Genomic DNA, 18,388 nt, shown 5'->3' on the forward strand with positions numbered 1-18,388 from the left:
TGTGTATATATACAGTATACAGATATGTACTATATACAGATATGCAGATATATACAGATATGTACTATATACACATATACTGTATACATATGTTACTGTATTCATATATGTACATATATGTATACAGTATGTATATTTAATACTGATATAATTGGAGTGTGAGTAAAAATGGCCATCAAGAATTGAATTGAGAGAACTTAGGACAAAAACAAAGTTTAAAGATACTGAATTACAGCTTGGGACAGAGCTGAATTACAGATGTGAGAAAACAACTGGATATGTGGGGCTTTCCAAGGGAGAAGAGAAGATGGTCTAGGACTGACCCTGAGAAAAGCTCACATGTACAGAACAGCAGAAAGAAGGTAACAGAGACATTACTTTTCCCTCTGATTTGAACCTCCCTCTGAAAAACCAGCCTGCACTGTGCAATGTGGAGGAGAGACAGACAACAAGGATTTTTCTTGAAGAATAAAATCCAATATGACTTTACTCTTCACTCCTCAGCTATATATTGGTAGAACAATTTGAAATCATTTATTTGGCCAGATGACTAATGTTGTTTAACAGTACAATTAACTAATAAATAATTGTAAAGCACTTTGTAAATATAAAGTGCTACATAAATGTTTCATAATAACATTAAACAGAAGGCTTAAGTTACATTTTTATATTCAAGTATTTTATTGGTTATTGCAGGAGAAATGCCAAAAATATGATCAAATGCCATTATTACAGTCTGTGTTTGAAAAACACAGCAAAGTGATTATAGGAAAACAAAAACAACCTTGGCCATGCTAGGGTTAACAGAGTAGACTAGCATGAAACATTTCCCTCATGAAAAACAAGAGGGAATGACAACACGATCATATACATATATATATGTATATGTTGCAATATTTATTTATTGGAGTGTATTTATTGCAATATTATATTATTTATGGATTCATAGAAAAGATAATTTACCAGATAAAACAATGTGAAAGACATAGAGTGTGAGAAAGCACATCAAGGTAAGAGCTCTGAGGAAACCACTTGACACAAGTAGAATCTTACAAAATAAGAGTAACATTCTTTGAAGGACTTAAATTTATAGCTCATCCACTATTTACAACAATGCATTGAGATGTATACCACTAGCATCCCCTATTTTGCATATAAGAGAACTGATGCACAGAGAGATTAAGAAATATGTTCAATATCACACAGCTAGTAAGTGGCAGAGTCAGGATTCAAGCCTAGACAGGATGACTCCCATGTCTACTGGGAGGAATCTGGGAGAGGTTTTATTATTCCGATAAAACAAGACAGGTGGAGCCATACTCCTTCCTCCTGCCTCAGCACGAGGACATGATGGCTGAAGCTGCAACAACCGTACTGGGACCACGAGGCAAAGGACAAGAGAACCACAGAGTCATCAGCCCTGCTGTTGTTAAACTACTAAACCTATGCCAGCAATCACCCACCTCTGCATTCTTATTAGATGAGGACAATTACCCCCTATTTGTGTAACTGCCACACCCAGGACTTCTCCTACTTGCAACCTTAACCAATATGCCAAATAATCATCATCATCACCATAATAGTTATCACTTGTTGAGTGCTTGCTATAAACGAGGCATTATTTTATGTTTTATGTGTGTTTAATCTCTTCTACCTTATTCCAACTCTGTGAAGCAGGAACTATTATTATTACCATTCTATAGATAAGGAAACTGAGGCACTGTTTTATCTGGGTTGCCCAAGGCCACACTGCTTATAAGGGATTTAAATCCAGCACCCTAACTTCTAAACCCTCATTCTGCAGCAAACAGTATTCTAAACAGTGAAAGACTAAAACTATTTCAATTAAAAATCAGAAATTAGCTAGGGATTCTTCCTATTTTAGTATACCTATTCTTATTCAATATTATTTGGAGATTCTAAAGCCAATGTTTCTCAGTGGGATATATTGACATTTTGGGAAGACAACTCTTCATTGTGTGGGATTGTTGCACATAAAGATGTTGCCATCTGTGTTGTCTAGGTCCTAGCAGAAGCACTCTCTAGACAGTGTCAGCCAAAAATACCCTCCATGTTTCCCCATAGGGAGGCAGTGTCGCCCCAGTTAAGAACTATCATTCTAGCGCAAATTTGGCAAACTTCCTCCAAAAAAAAGTCCAAAGAGTAAATATTTTAGGCTTTACAGGACATGCAGTCTCAGTCTGTCTCAACTGCAACTACTAAACTCTGACATTATTGAGTGAGATCAGTCATTGACAGTAAATAAACAAACAAGGGGGCCTGTGTTCCAATGTGACCATATTTGTACATGAGAAAGAACCCCGAAGCACCAAGGGGTTAAAAAACTTGCCTGGGGTGATTCATCTAGGAAGTTTACATTCAGATTCAACACAAACGCAGAGTGATTCTAGGGCCTGTGCTCTTATTCAAAACACTATTGATTTCAGATATTTTAAATGTTTTTCTCCTAGTAAAAGGCAGGGTAAATGCCTCAAACACCTTCTCACACTCCAGACTCTGGCCCTCCTCATCTGTCTGGTGTTGGCTGCTCCTTCCTGCAGTACAGGCCACCCAAGATTTGCTTCTGTGACAGCCTGGACCAATGCTACCAAGGATATACCTCATGCTTTACTATGCATGTCCCTAAGAGAGGCTCTCCTGGTTGACTCTAACACAGTCATCCTCGAAACCTCCCCAAATATAAGATTCTATAAAACTGATCACTAGAATAGTTGTTCACTGATCTGTGACTGTTTTTATTTTTCACACCTCAAGGTCTCATTGTGGGTGAGCAAAAACAGAAAGATCTTAGCTCATGGTATGGCACATGGAAAAGCTCTATAATATGTGCTAATATTAATAAAACATACAGAGTAGCAGGCAGATATCTCTGCTTGAGGAATGAATATGTGTGTAAATTCAGGAACATGCATCCAAGCTAAGAACAACCAAGTCAATCAGAGTGGTACAAATGAGCAAAGTTGTAACTGCTGATTCTGTTAGAGTATCTTGGTCTAGGCTTTAGAATCCCTATTGTGCTTGCCTAGGAAAAGGGACCCATATCTAACCACCTAGGAGCCATACAGATGGAGCCAATTCCAGAAGACAGTTAATATCATGGTACAGATCAGTGGAGTCTCATGAGACTTGACTGCTAATCAGTGTCTAAGACACAGCATAGTCATTGCCACCAGCTGTGGGGGCCAGGTTGCAATTCTTCTATAATAGTAGGCAGGTGGGGAATTCAGCACTAATCTAAAAGGGCAGGCTACCAAATTTAGGAAAAACAAAAATATAATTACCTCATAATGCTTTTCTGGAGGAACCAGAATATGCTGCTTCCAACATTTTCTAGTTTCTGTAGGGATATGTTTTTTCCACCACAGATATTAAATATATTAGGGGAAATTTGGAATAAAGATTTTTAACAGATTGTCCATCCAATTATGTTTAGCAAATTGGTAGATTCTTTTCTCTTTCAGTATTTTTTTTAACAGAATTGACTTGTTGTTTTTGCATTGTGTTAACAAAACCCAAAACCATGATGGAATTAAAGAAAAACTTCCGTTAAGAACTTATAGATGTGAAATATAACAATGTTTGTGATAAATACACATTTCAAATCTCTAACGCTTTCATTCAGTATGAGTAAAACTATTAAGGAAAATGTAGTTCTAATATTTTTTCATCCATTTTTGTCATCATTTTTTATCCTCTTATGAAATGATTTCTTCTTAATAAGCACAAAGCAAATATAATAAGGTTGTGGTAGGTAAATAACTTTGCCTAATATCATTAATTACTAACAGCTCAATTATACTGTGAAGTGCCTATAATTGTCATGAAGCTTCAAAAATCCTTATCATGGATTCTATTATGTAAACGATTCATTTAAATTACATTAATTATACAGATTTTTAATGAAGCAGAGAGACTACTTTCAATTTTCACAAGTAGACACAATGATCAAAATATTTATGTGCATATTACATACTTTATTCTGTTGACATTCATAAAATAATTCATTTACTCAGACAATATCAGCACCTTTACATGGGAAGGAAAAAAGGCAAATCTAATTTCTCATGTTTGGATTTAAAATTATATGACCCTTAGATGGTTCTTTTATGTAATATCTAGCACAATTTGGGCAATATTTTTTGGAAAGTAAAATATTTAAACTTTTCAACAGTAATTTATATTAGATGTAAATGTTTTTTAAACCACGGTTGTTAATTGCATTTGAAAGTCCAGATTCCAGATCCTGACTCTCTGAGTTCAAATACAAAGATACTCAGGCAAGTGATTTTAACATTCTGTACCTCAGTTTAGTAATCTGTAGAAAAGGAATAATAACTTTTTAAATTGAGAATTTAAAGAGTGATATGTCAAGTGTTTAAAAGAATGCTTAACCATTAGTTAATGCTATATAAAAGCATTTTCCATTATTTATTTTCCTGCTTGGGAGGAGCTCAATTTGACATCAATATTAGCGATACCCAATTTCACCCATATAAAATGGGTAGGGAGAGCTTTTTATCATTAAAATTCCATGAAAGCAGTGTAAGAAAATCTTGTGGGCTAAACTGTAAATCTCAAAATACTGACTTCCCTTGTGATGTGGCTTTGAATAGTGTGGCAGTGAAAAACTTTTTATCATTCATGTTGTTATTAAAACCTCTTAGACCAATGACCTAACTTCAACCATATGGAAACATGGAGAAACTAAGGCAGCGAAAAATAGCAGTTTTTAAATCCAGACAAGTTTGAGGCTAGGAAATGAGGAGAATCGTAGGCAGAGGGTGAAGCAGAAATATAAATTGAAACCAGGTGTTGCTTTTCAGATAATCCTCTTTCTTCTCTCCATACTTCCCCTCCTTCTTCCTCTCATATATATCACTGCTGGGACTGGCCAGGGCATACTGAACTCAGCACTCCAAAAAGGAAACTTGTATGGGAACAGACATCCTACTAGGAGGTCTTTATGGAAAATCCAAGGCCAGGCGTAGTGGCTCACATCTGTATTCCCAGCACTTTGGGAGGCTGAGGCAGGAGGATCACTTGAGCCCAGGAGGTCAAGATGAGCCTGGGCAACATAGGGGAGACCCTGTCTATACAAAAAATTAAAAAATTGGCCAGGCATAGTGGTGTGCACCTATAGCCCCAGCTACTTGGGAGGCTGAGGCAGGAAGATCACTTGATCCCAAGAGGTCAAGGCTGCAGTGAGCCATAGTTGTGCCACTGCACTCCAGCCTGGGTAACAGAGGGAGACCCTGTCTCAAAACAAAAAAAAAAAAAAAAAAAAAAAAAGAAAAAGAAAAAAAAAAAAGAAAGAAAATACAGTTGCTTTCTTTTCATCACTCAAACAAAACCAGAAAATTCCACCCTAAATTCATGTGTGACAGACTATTTGTTGTCTGGGAGTTTGGATTATAACACAATGAGGGGTTCTGGTTCTGGAGGGCATTCAGTGAGTAGCTGCTTGTTTGTTATTAGAAATCCTATCCTGCTGAAGCCTTTATGGCAGAGGATCTTTTAGTCTGTATCAGCACTGGCTTTAAAATCCTTTTGTAACAGTACATCATGGTGGACAGCTTAGGTAGGGATAGAAATAAGAGTGAGGAGAGGAGAAGGAAACTGTTAGAATGCTGGGTTCAGTATACTCTGGGCAGTCCTGGGCAGTACTGGGGAGGTGGAGAGAGTTGATAGGAAGGAAGAAGTAAGTGTGCTCGGGTTATTGTGATGATACTTACTTTGCAAGATTATATTTATATGTATGTAGTTTGAGAGTCTAAGATCTTATTCTGTATCTCTTAATCATCCAGAATTAGAAAGTCTTTAATCTCTTTTTTTAGTAAATGTTATTTGGAACCTTGCTAACAATTTGCCACTTTTCTAGAGTGGTTGAACTTGATTGCTTCAAATCTGATCTTATTTCAAGAAATAGACTGACCTGCCCTTAAGGTATATCCAAGTAAACTCGATGTTCTTCTTTCTGCTAAAGTCTTCCTGGCAAGCCTCCCTGCAACTTACAACCACTAATCTGGTTAATCAGTGAGGGAAAAAATGCTATGAAAAATATTTGCTTATTAGTTGCTAATTCTAGATTTTATTTATATGTGTATTTTCATAGGCCACATACATTCTTGAAATACAGAAACCTCATTTGAAACAATTCTTTAAAAACTTTATCCTGAAGTGGAGCTGATTTCACTCTACTTTCATCTCCCACTCTCCTGGCCCACTCCGCAGAGGCAGTGCCAATGAATTGTATTACCCAAGAGGCAGTCAGTGAAGAATAAACAGGGAGAAACGGATGACTCAATAAGCCAAGATCACATATTCAAGACTTGATTAACTGAGTGTTGACCTGTGGTTTGAAAGTTACAAAAATGCTAAGATGTGATTTTTCTTTTAGGTGGGAAATGAAGAAGGACGAAACACTAGAAGAGGAAGAGAAAGCAATGCTGGAGCACTTAAAACAAATTTGCACCCCACAGAACTCTTCTGCCTCAGATAACATAGAGGAACAGTAATCTGCAGAAAACAGCAACAGCTTTATTTTAGGAAACAATCCCATGTAATGGAGTAGGATTTTTACCATAGTCAGAATGAACCTCATATGTGCTGTGAAGCATGAAACCAATGACTGAGTAATCTCTGTACTGAAAAGGAATATAGCACATAAAGAATAAGGTGCTACATATTTTTTATTTTAAAAATAATTTCGAATGTTTTTCTTTCCCCAATCTTTCTCTTTATATGATATAACTGCTGCCATCTCGTGTTCCCTTTGAATTATTTTTTTCTCCTTTCAGTCTTGAAGTATCTATGACAACAGGCAAAAATGTTCGGAAATTTTTTAAAGGATTTTTTAAATACAACATTTGGATGTTAAGTTGAGTGGAGTCACATAGCCCCGTGAGGTCATCTGAAATTTTTAATTTAATTTTGTTGTAGCTGTAGCCCAAGTCTCAATCTTAATTGCCTTTACTATCCACAATTGTGCCAACTTTCCTCATTCAATTTATCTAATTACAGTCAAAAAAAAAAAAAAAGCATTCTCCTGAACTATAATTTTAGTCACACCTCTGCTTGTAGTGGTTTTCAGTCTTCCTCCTAAACCAGAATCAAATTTCTATTCATATATATTGAGGTCCTATACCAAATGGCTCCATGTTCAGACAATTGCTTGCCATCCTCTTGGTTCAAGTCACACGCTTGCCATGTTTTCCCAATCAGAATCCATCTTTCTTCCAAAATTAGGCTCAAAACTAATTCCAGCAATCTTTACCCCAAAGCTCATTAGCTCATATAATGTGTTACTTTAAAAATTTTTCATTATATTGATACACACACACACAATAAGAAAACAGAACATGCTCTAGTACCCTCTCTCCCAAGGACAATTATAGATATTTATTATTTCCTTCCTATCAGTGCCTGCTATTAGATTATAAAGACATTGAAGATATTATGATATAATATGAAGTCTCCCTTTATAACTCCCTATATGCCTGCTATAGTGTTATTTCATCAAGTGGACAGTTAACGAACACAATTGATTAAATAGCTGCCAATGAAAGAAAAAGACAACAAAGAGAATTGCATGGTTGGGCAGTCTAAGAACGTCTGGGAGAAGCCTTATATCTTTTTTTGTTTGTTCGTTTTTTTCATTTTAGAAACAGGGTCTCGCTCTGTTGCCTGGAATGTAGTGCAGTGGCATGATCATAGTTCAGTGTAACCTCAGCTGATAGGCTCAAGCAATACTCCCACTTCAGCCTCCTGAGTAGCTAGAATTACAGGTGCGTGCCACCACACCTGGTTAATTTTTTAAATTTTTTTTGTAAAGATGAGGTCTCACTATGTTGCCCAGGCTGGACTTGAACTCCTTGTCTCAAGTGATTCTCCCACCTAGCTAGAACTACAGTTGCGTGCCACCACACCTGGTTAATTTTTAAAATGTTTTTGTAGAGATGGGGTCCCACTATGTTGCCCAGGCTGGACTTGAACTCCCCACCTCAAGTGATCCTCCCCTCTCTGTCTCTCAAAGCCCTGGAACTATAGGCATAAGCCACCACACCAGGCCCAGAAGCCTTATATCATGGGCTATTTTAGACCATATGACATCAAACTTCATGTTTTCTGATGTTCTCAGATATATAATAAATTGTCCATACTCCCACATTCTGTGATTTTTATAAAATATGTGTAGGCTACATGATTTCCAAAGGAAAGTACTCATGCATTTTTCAAAGAGTAAAAGCTTGGGGTGCAGAGGAGGCCACATTAGGAAATCTCTTACATTTTTTCTTTAAATAAAAATACATAAATGGCCATGTAGACAGCTGCCTGCCAAATAACACATTTTATTTTTAAAAAATGTACTTTAGTTGGCCAGTATAATCATAAACCAAGTGTTTTTAAGATTTGGTTGAAGTAATTTCTAAAAATTCTATGAAGACCATTTAGAAAATGGTAGGAAAATTTTATGAGAACTGGACATTCCATCTAATCTGATCTTTAAACAGGTTACTACAACAATCAACATAAGGCAATAGTTGACTTTATTCCTTCAGCTAAGTGGTGGTCTGTGTACTAAATCTGCATAACTGTGCTTCATTAGACTAGATGCAAAAATGGAAAGTTAAAAATAATCCAATAAACTAAATACAACATCTTATAAAGTTACAGGATTTCACATTTGGATTGTCTTCTAATATATCTAAACGTCATCTTTTAAAGCTATTATTATAGAATTCGTATATTCCTGTACTAATCCTGGGAAGTAATTTTGCTCCTCCAGAAAAAATCTTTTCTGTGGCTCCCTTTTGAAAGGAAAGAAGTATAGTAAGGGGATAATGGGATGAGTTTAAAGGAAGATAAAAGTAGTAGAGAAAGAGGCCTTGCAGTTGAATTCTATTCTGTGCTTGTTCAGTGAAATTATTATAGCTGTAAGTGCAATAAAGTTTATACTTGAGAGTGTTAAATGACAAGTCATTGATTTATCAGATTATTTTGACTTTATACTCAATATGTTTTTTTTAAGTATAATAAGAAGTGGTATTTCAAAACGGTTTTTGTTTCTCACATTCATTTCACATTTGTGTGAGTTAACAACAGGAATGAAGCCTAACAGTTTATATCTCCCCATATGCTTATTACAAAAATATTATCTTCCTATAAAGTATGATCTTCCTTCTGTGTTCTGCTTAACTGTATTTTTATGTAATTATATAGAGATATCTATTTTATTATTGGTTTAGCAGTTACTATGTGAAAACAGTATGAAATAATTTTTAAATAAATTATAAAGAATATTGTCTATTTCAGATATTTTATATTTTTGTCATCTCTACCAAACATTATTATAGAACTAACTACCAACCAAAGAATGGAAAAAAGAAATCACTTGTTTTGTTTAACAAGATGTGCCTACTCATAATGTCCTATTACCCCAGTTTATATATACCTGGGTCAAATAAAGTTTCAGGTAGTTCATAATTATCATTCCTTACTGTAAAAAAATTTAAGATTTTTTAATACCTCCCTTTATAATTGAAATGTTTCATAGAAAAGAAAACAGCTGTATTCAGCCTTAAAAAGAAATGAATTTCTGTCATATGCTGCAACATGGATGAACCTTGATCACATTATGCTAAGTGAAATAAACCAGTCCCTAAAAGACAAATAATGTGCGATTCCACTTACATTAGTTATCTAAGGTAGTCAAATGCAGAGAAGCAGAAATTAGATTGGCGGTTACCAGGGGGTGGGGGAGGAGGAAAAGGGGAATGGTTGTTTAAAGGGTATAGAGTTTCAGATTTATAAGATGACAAAGTTCTGGAGATCTGTTTCACAAGAATGTGAATACCCCTAAACTGTGTACTTCAACATGGTTGAGAGAGATTGCTGAGAAAGCAGCTTCAAGATGGCTGACTAGCTACTTTGCTACTCACCTCTTCCACAAAGAAGAACCAACATAGCAAGTAGATAACCACACTTCAAATAAATGATCTAAGAGAGAATACTGGAATTCAACAGAGAAGTGTCAGGAAACATTAGAATAAAGAAGGAGAGAGAAGTGAGGCAGCCTGCTCAGCCAGGATTGACTGGAAGCCCAGAGAGACTTCCTGGTTGGGAAAAGGGTGAGAGACCTCTAGCAGTGCATATTCCCACCACAGGCTACTGCAAACCAAGCCAAGGGAGAGTCGTTTGACCCACGTGGGCCCTAAAACCAACATGGGGAGATGCTTGGAGATCAAAATTAGCCAGGCATGGTGGCGCATGCCTGTAATCCCAGCTACTCAGTAGGCTGAGGCAGGAAAATCGCTTGAACCCGGGATGCGGAGGTTGCAGTGAGCCGAGATTGCGCCACTGCATTCCAGCCTGGGTGACAGAGCAAGACTCCACCTCAAAAAAAAAATTAAAAAATTAATAAATTAATTAAAAATAATCCTATCAAAAATCGGGCAAACATCAATAGACATTTCTCAAAAGAAGACATACAAACGGCCAACAGGTATGTGAAAACATGCTCAACATCACTAATCATCAGGGAAATGCAAATCAAAACCACAATGAGATATCGTCTTACCCCAGTTATAATGACTATTATTAAAAAGATGAAAAACAAGAGATGTTGGCAAGAATGTGGGGAAAGGGGAACATTTTTTGGCTTATTAGTTTATTTTATTTTATTAATTTTGTGGGTACATAGTAGGCATATATATTTATGGGATACATAAGATGTTTTGATATAGGCATGCAATGCACAATAATCACATAATGGAGAATGTAGTATCCATCCCCTCCAGCTTTTATCCTTTGTATTGCAAATAATCCAATTACATCATTTTAGTTATTTTTAAAACGTACAATTAAATTATTATTGACTATAGTCACCCTGTTGTGCTATCAAATAGTAGGCCTTATCCATTCTTGCTATTTCTTTTGTACCCATTAACCATCCACATGTACCCCTAATCCCCCACAACCCTTCCCAGCCTCTAGTAACTGTCCTTCTATTCTCTATGTTCACGCGTTCAATTGTTTTGATTTCTAGATTCCACAAATAAGTGAGAACATGTAATGTTTGTCTTTCTGTGCCTGGATTATTTCACTTACCATAATGATCTTGAGTTCCATCCATGTTGTTGCAAATGATAGAATCTCAATCTTTTTATGGCTAAATAGTACTCCATTGCATATATGTACCACATTTCCTTTATCAGTTTGTCTGTTGATGAACACTTAGGTTGCTGTCAAATCTTAGCTATTGTGAATAATGCTGCAACAAACATGAAGTGCAGATACCTCTTCGATAGACTGAGTTTATCTCTTTTGGATATATACCCAATAGTGGAATTGCTGGATCATATGATAGCTCGATTTTTATTTTTAGTTTTTTGAGGAATGTCCAAACTGTTCTCCATAGAGGCTGTACTAATTTACATTCCCACCAACAGTGTATGAGAGTTCCCTCTTCTCCATATCCTCGCCAGCATTTGTTATTGCCTGTTTCTTTTCTTTCTCCTTTTTTTTTTTTTTTGATACAAGCCATTTTAACTGGGGTGAGATGATATCTCATTGTAGTTTTGATTTGTATTTCTCTGATGATCAATAATGTTGAGCACCTTTTCATATGCTTGATTGCCATTTGTATGTCTTCTTTTGAGAAATTTCTATTCAAATATTTTCCCATTTTTTATTGGATTATTAAATTTTTTCCTACAGAATTGTTTGAGCTCCTTATATATTCTGGTTATTAATTCCTTGTAAGATGGGTAGTTTGCAAATATTTTCTACCATTCTGTGGATTGTCTCTTTGCTTTGTTAGTTGTATCCTTTGCTGTGCAGAAGCTTTTTTAACTTGTTTTGATCCCATTTGTCAATTTTTGCTTAGGTTGCCTGTACTTATGGGGTATTACTCAAGAAATCTTTTCCCAGTGCAATGTCCCGGAGAGTTTCTCTAATGTCCTGGAGAGCTTCTTGTAGTAGTTTCATAGTTTGAGGTCTCAGATTTAAGTCTTAAATCCATTTTGATTTTATTTTTGCACATGGTGAGAGACGGGGGTCTAGTTTCATTCTTCTGCATATGGATAGCCAGTTTTCCCAGTAGCATTTATTGAAAAGACTATCTTTTCCCCAATGTGTTCTTGGCATCTTTATCAAAAATAAGTTCACTGTAGGTGTGTGGATTTGTTTCTGGGTTCTCTCATCTGTTTATTGGCCTGTGTGTCTATTTTTATGCCAGTACCGTTGCTGTTTGAGTTACTATAACTCTAGTATAATTTGAAGTTAGGTAAATGTGATTCCTTCAGTTTTGTTCTTTTTGTTTAAGATAGGTTTGGCTATTCTGGGACCTTTGTGGTTCCATATGAATTTCATAATTCTTTTTTCTATTTCTTTGAAGAATGTCATTGGTATTTTGATAGGGATTGCATCGAATTTGTAGATTGATTTGGGTACTATGGACATTTTAACAATATTGATTCTTTCAATCCATGAACATATAATATCGTTGCATTATTTTGTGTCCTTTTCGGTTTCTTGCATCCATGTTTTATAATGTTCATAGTAGAGATCTTTAACTTCTTTGGTTATGTTAAACTCCTAGGTATTTAATTTTATGTGTGGCTATTGTAAATGGGATTACTTTTTGGATTTCTTTTTCAGATTGTTCGCTGTTGGTATATAGAAATTCTACTGATTTTTGTATGTTGCTTTTGTATCCTGCAACTTTACTGAATTTGTTTTTCAGTTCCAATAGGTTTTTTGGTGGAGTCTTTAGGGTTTCCCAAATATAAGATAATATAATCAGCAAACAAGGATAATTTGACTTCTTCCTTTCCAATTTGGATGCCCTTTACATCTTTCTCTTGTCTGATTTCTCTAGCTAGCACTTCCAGTACTATGTTAAATAACAGTACTGAATGTGGGCATCCTTGTCATGTTCTGGATCTTAGAGGAAAGGCTTTCACTTTTTGCCATTCAGTATGATTACTAGCTGTGGGTCTGTCATATATGGCTATTACTATGTTGAGGTATAGTTTTGGTATTAGGGTAATACTGGTTTCATAAAATGGGTTTGGAACTATTTTCTCCTCCTCTAGTTTTCAGAATAATTTGAGAAGGATTGGTATTAGTTCTTCTTTAATGTTTGGTAAAATTCAGCAATTAAGCCATTGGATCCCAGGCTTTTCTTTACTGAGAGACTTTTAATTAAGGCTTCAATCTCATTATTTGTTATTGATCTGTTCAGGTTCTGGATTTCTTCCTGGTTCAATCTTGGTAGGTTGTAGTGTCTGGGAACTTGACCATTTAGATTTTCTAATTCATTTGCATATATTTGCTCATAGTAGCCACTAATGATCCTTTGAATTTCTGCAGTATCAGTTGTAATATCATCTTTTTCTTTTCTGATTTTATTTGTATCTTCTCTTTTTTTCTTACTCTGCCTAAAGGTTTGTCAATTTTGATAGCTTTTCAAAAAAGTAATTTTTTTATTTTATTGATCTTTCGTATTGCTGTTTTCATTTCAGTTTCATTCATTTCTGCTCTGATCTTTATTATTTCTTTTCTTCTAAATTTTGGGTTTGGTTTGCTCTTGCTTTTCTTTAAGATTCATCATTAGGTTGTTTATTTGAAGTTTTTCCTCTTTTTTTTTTGATGTAGACACTTATACCTATAAAATTCCCTTTCAGTACTGCTTTTGCTATATCCCATAGGTTTCGGTAAGTTGTGTTTCCATTATCATCTGTTTCAAGAAATTTTTCAATTTCTTTCTTAATTTTTTCATTGACCTACTAGTAACTCAGGAGCATATTGTTTAATTTTCATGTATTTGTATAGTTTCCAAAATTCCTTTTTTTTTTGAGATGGAGTCTTGCCCTCTCACCCAGGCTGGAGTGCAATGGCATCATCTCGGCTCACTGCAATGTCCGCCTCCCAGGTTCAAGCAATTCTCCAGCCTCAGCCTCCCAAGTAGCTGGGATTACAGGCATCCGCCATCATGCCCAGCTAATTTTTATATTTTTGTAGAGATGGGGTTTCACCATATTGGCCAGGCTGGTCTTGAAATCCTGATCTCAGGTGATCCACCCACCTAAGCCTCCCAAAGTGCTGAGATTACAGGCGTGAGCCACCGAAAATTCCTCTTATTAATTTCTAGTTTTATTCCATTGTAGTCAGATAAGATGCTTAATATTATATCAATTTATTTGAATGTTTTAAATTTGTTTTGTCTGAAACCTAACATATGGTCTATCCTTGAGAATGATCCATGTGCTGAGGAAAACAATGTGTATTCTGCATCCACTGGATAAAATATTCTATAAATATCTATTACATTCATTTGGTCTATAGTGCACATTAAGTCCAATGTTTCTTTGATGATTTTCTGTCTGGAAGATCTGTCCAATGCTGAAAATGAGTTGTTGAAGTTTCCAGCTCTTACTGTATTGAGGCCTAGCTCTCTCTTTAGCTCTAAAAATATTTGCTTTATATATGTGGGTGCTCCAGTATCAGGTGCATGTATATTTACAACTATTATATCCCCTTGCTGAATTGATCTCTTTATCATTATATTGTGACTTTCTTTGTCTCTTCTTATAGTTTTTGTCGGAAATCTATTTTGTCTAATATAAGTATAGCTACTCCTGCTCTTTTTTGGTTTCCATTTGCATGGAATATCTTTTTCCCTCCCTTTATTTTCAGTCTATGTATGTCTTTATAAGTGATGTGTATTTCTTGTAGGCAACAGTATAATGGGTCTTGTTTTTTCATCCAGTCACCCACTCTATGTCTTTTGATTGAGAGTTTAGTCCATTTACATTTAATGTTATTATTGATAAGTAGGAACTTACTCCTACCTTTTTGTTATTTGTTTTCTTGTTGTCTTGTGGTCTTCTCTTCCTTCTTTCTTTCCTTCCTGTCTTCCTTTAATGAAGGTGATTTTCTCTGGTAATATTGTAAAGTTTGTTGGTTTTCATTTTTTGTGTGCCCATTGTATGTTTTTTGGTTTAAGATTACCATGAGGCTTACAAATACTGTCTTATAACCCATTGGTTTAACCTGATAACAACTTAACACTGTTTGCATAAACAATCAAGCAAGAAGAACTCTAATAAGAACCCTATGCCTTAACTTCATCCCCTTGCTTTTTAACTTTTTCTTATTTCTATTTATGTACTACTCATGTCTTGAAAAGTTAATGTAGTTACTATTTTTGATTGGTTCATTGTTTAGCCTTTCTACTTAGGATAAGAGTTATTTATACACCACAGTTAGAGTGTTATAATATTCCAGGTACATTTCTGTGTACTTACTATTACCAGTGAGTTTTGTATATTCACGTAATTTCATATTGCTCATTAATTACCTTTTCTTTTTGATTGAAGTACTCCCTGTAGCATTTCCTGTAAGACAGGTCTGGTGTTGATGAAATTCCTCAGCTTTTGTTTTTCTGGGAAAGTCCTTATATTGCCTTCATGTTTGAAGGATACTTTTGCCAGATACACTATTCTAAGGTAAAAGAGTTTTTGCCTTCAACATGTTAAATATGTCATGCCACTCTCTCCTGGCCTATAAGGTTTCCACGGAAAACTCTGCTGCCAGACATTTTGGAACTCCATTGTAGGTTCTTTGTTCCTTTTCTCTTGCTGCTTTTAGGATCATTTCTTTATGCTTGACCTTTGGAAGCTTTATTATTAAATGCTTTGAGGTAGTCTTCTTTGGATCAAATCTGCTTGGTGTTCTATAACCTTCTTGTAGTTGGATATTGATATATTTCTCTAGGTTTGGGAAGTTCTCTGTTATCTCTTTCAACAAACTTTCTTCCCCTATCTCTTTCTCTACCTCTTCTTCAAGGCTAATAACTCATAGATTTGCCCCTTTGAGACTATTTTCTAGATCCTATAAGGCATGCTTTGTTGTTTTTTATTCTTTTTACTTTTGTCTGCTTTGACTGTGTCTTTTCAAATGGCCTGTCTTCAAGCTCACTAATTCTTTTTTCTGCTGGATCAATTCTGCTATTAAAGGACTCTTCAGTATGCCAATTGAATTTTTTTTGGCTCCAAAATTTCTGCTTGATTCTTTGAAATTATTTCAATCTCTTTGTTAAATTTATCTGACAGAATTCAGAATTCCTGCTCTGTGCTATCTTGAATTTCTTCGTGTTTCCTCAACATGGCTATTTTGAATTCTCTGTCTGAAAGGTCACATATCTCTGTTTCTCCAGGATTGGTCCCTGGTGCCTTACTTGGTTCATTTGGTGAGGTCATGTTTTCCTGGATGTTGTTAATGCTAGTAGATGTTCTTTTGTGTTTGGGCATTGAAGAGCTAGGTATTTATTGTAGTCTTCACTGTCTGGGCTTGTTTGAACATGTCCTTCTTGGAAAGCTCTCCAGACTTTTGAAAGGACTTGGGCATTGTCATCCAGGTTGTATCTGCTTTAGGGAGCACCCCAAGACTAGTAACACATGGTTCCTGTGAAAAGAGAACTCTTATACACTGTTGGTAAGAATGTAAATTAGTACAACCTCTATGGAAAATAGTATGGAGATTTCTCAAAATCCTAAAACTAGAACTACTTCATGATCCAGCAGTCCCACTACTGGGTATTCATCCAAAGGAAATGAAATCAGTATATCTAAAGGATACCCACATTGTATGTTTATTACATCATTATTTATAATAGCAAATATATGGAATTACCTAAGTTTCCATCAATGGATGAATGGATAAAATGTGATATATATACACAATGGAATTCTATGTGACCATAAGAAAATATGGTATGTACACACAATGGAATACTATTCAGCCATAAAAAAGAATGAAATCTTGTCAATTGCATCAACATGGATAGAACTGGAAATTGTGTGTTAAGTGGAATAAGATAAGCACAGAAAGACAAATATTGCATGTTCTCACTCATATGTGGGAGCTTAAAAAGTTGATATCATGGAGGTAGACAGTAGAGTGATAACAGAGACTGGGAAGGGTATGTGGTTGGGAAGAGGGAATGAAGAGAAGTTGGTGAATCCTTACACACAGTTAGGTAGAAGGTATAGTTCTAAAGTTGGATAGCACAGTAAGGTGACTATAGTCAGCAACAATGTATTCTATACTTCAGAATAGCTAGAAGAGAGGATATGAATTGTTTCCAACACATAGAAATTACAAATACTCAAGGTGATGGAAACTCCAAATACCCTGACTTGATCCTTACACGTTCTATCCATGTAACAAAATATGACATGTACCCCATGAATATGTAAAATATTATGTATCAATATTAAAATAAAAAAACTTGTTGCAGAATTTAAGTAAAAATAATGTTTGAAAACTTGAAAGTGAAAAAAGTAATATATATACTCCCCTAATGTATATGAGTGGATAGTTGTATCTAAACAAATACATTTAATATTATAAATGTAAAAAAATGGTTAAGTTGGTAAATATTATGTTACATGTTTTTACCACAAGTTAAAAGAACATGTACATAGACCCACCACTGACAAACATTGCTAATGTGATGCCAGAAAGCACCTGAATTTTAATAGAAAACTGTAAAACCAGTATATTCCACATCAGTTATAATAGCACGATGAATAAAATAGTACCTTGCATCTCAATACTAACATTAAATGTAAATGGCCTAAATGGTCCACTTAAAAGATACCAAATGGCAGAATGGATAAGAACTCACAAACCAAGTATCTGGTGTCTTTAAGAGACTCACCAGACACATAAGGACTCACATAAACTTAATGTAAAGAGGTGGAAAAAGATATTCCATGCAAATTGACACCAAAAAAGAGCAGGAGTAGCTATTCTTATATCAGAAAAAAACAAACTTTAAAGCAAAAGGTGTTAAAAAAAAAGTCAAAGAGGGACATTATATAATGATAAAAGGACTAGTCCAACAGGAAAATATCACAATCCTAAATATATATGCACCTAACACTGGAGCTCCCAACTTTATTAAACAATTACCACTAGACCTAAGAAATTAGATAGACAGCAACACAATAATAGAGGGGGACTTAATACACCACTGAGAGCACTAGACAGGTCCTCAGGGCATAAAGTCAACAAAGAAATAATGGACTTAAACTATACCCTAGAACAAATGGACTTAACAGATATTTATAGAACATTCTATCCAACAACTGCAGAATATACTTTCTATTCATTGGCACATGGAACATTCTCTAAAATAGACCATATGATAGGCCACAAAACAAGTCTCAACAAATTTAAGAAAATAGGTTATATCAAGTACTCTCTCAGACCACAGTGGAATAAAATTGAAAATCAACTCCAAAAGAAACCTTTAAAACCATGCAAGTACATGGAAATTAAATAACCTGCTCCTGAATAA

General features: G+C 35.2%; 1 protein-coding gene and 1 long non-coding RNA gene across 3 annotated transcripts in view; one reads left to right on the forward strand and one right to left on the reverse strand.

Moving 5' to 3' along the window:
- The window catches only part of KIAA0825 (KIAA0825 ortholog), a 481,693-nt gene extending 472,520 nt beyond the window's left edge, over positions 1-9,173 (forward strand). The window contains exon 24 of the mRNA XM_032156821.2: positions 6,419-9,173. Within this exon, the coding sequence (XP_032012712.2) occupies positions 6,419-6,536 (118 nt within the window). The 3' untranslated portion in view covers positions 6,537-9,173. The remainder of the gene's footprint in view (positions 1-6,418) is intronic.
- LOC116471000 (uncharacterized) overlaps positions 1-18,388 on the reverse strand; it is a 248,955-nt gene that overhangs the window by 200,712 nt on the left and 29,855 nt on the right. The window lies entirely within an intron of this gene.

The sequence above is a fragment of the Hylobates moloch genome, unplaced genomic scaffold (genome assembly GCF_009828535.3).
Source record: "Hylobates moloch isolate HMO894 unplaced genomic scaffold, HMol_V3 SCAFFOLD_6, whole genome shotgun sequence".
Taxonomy (NCBI): domain Eukaryota; kingdom Metazoa; phylum Chordata; class Mammalia; order Primates; family Hylobatidae; genus Hylobates; species Hylobates moloch.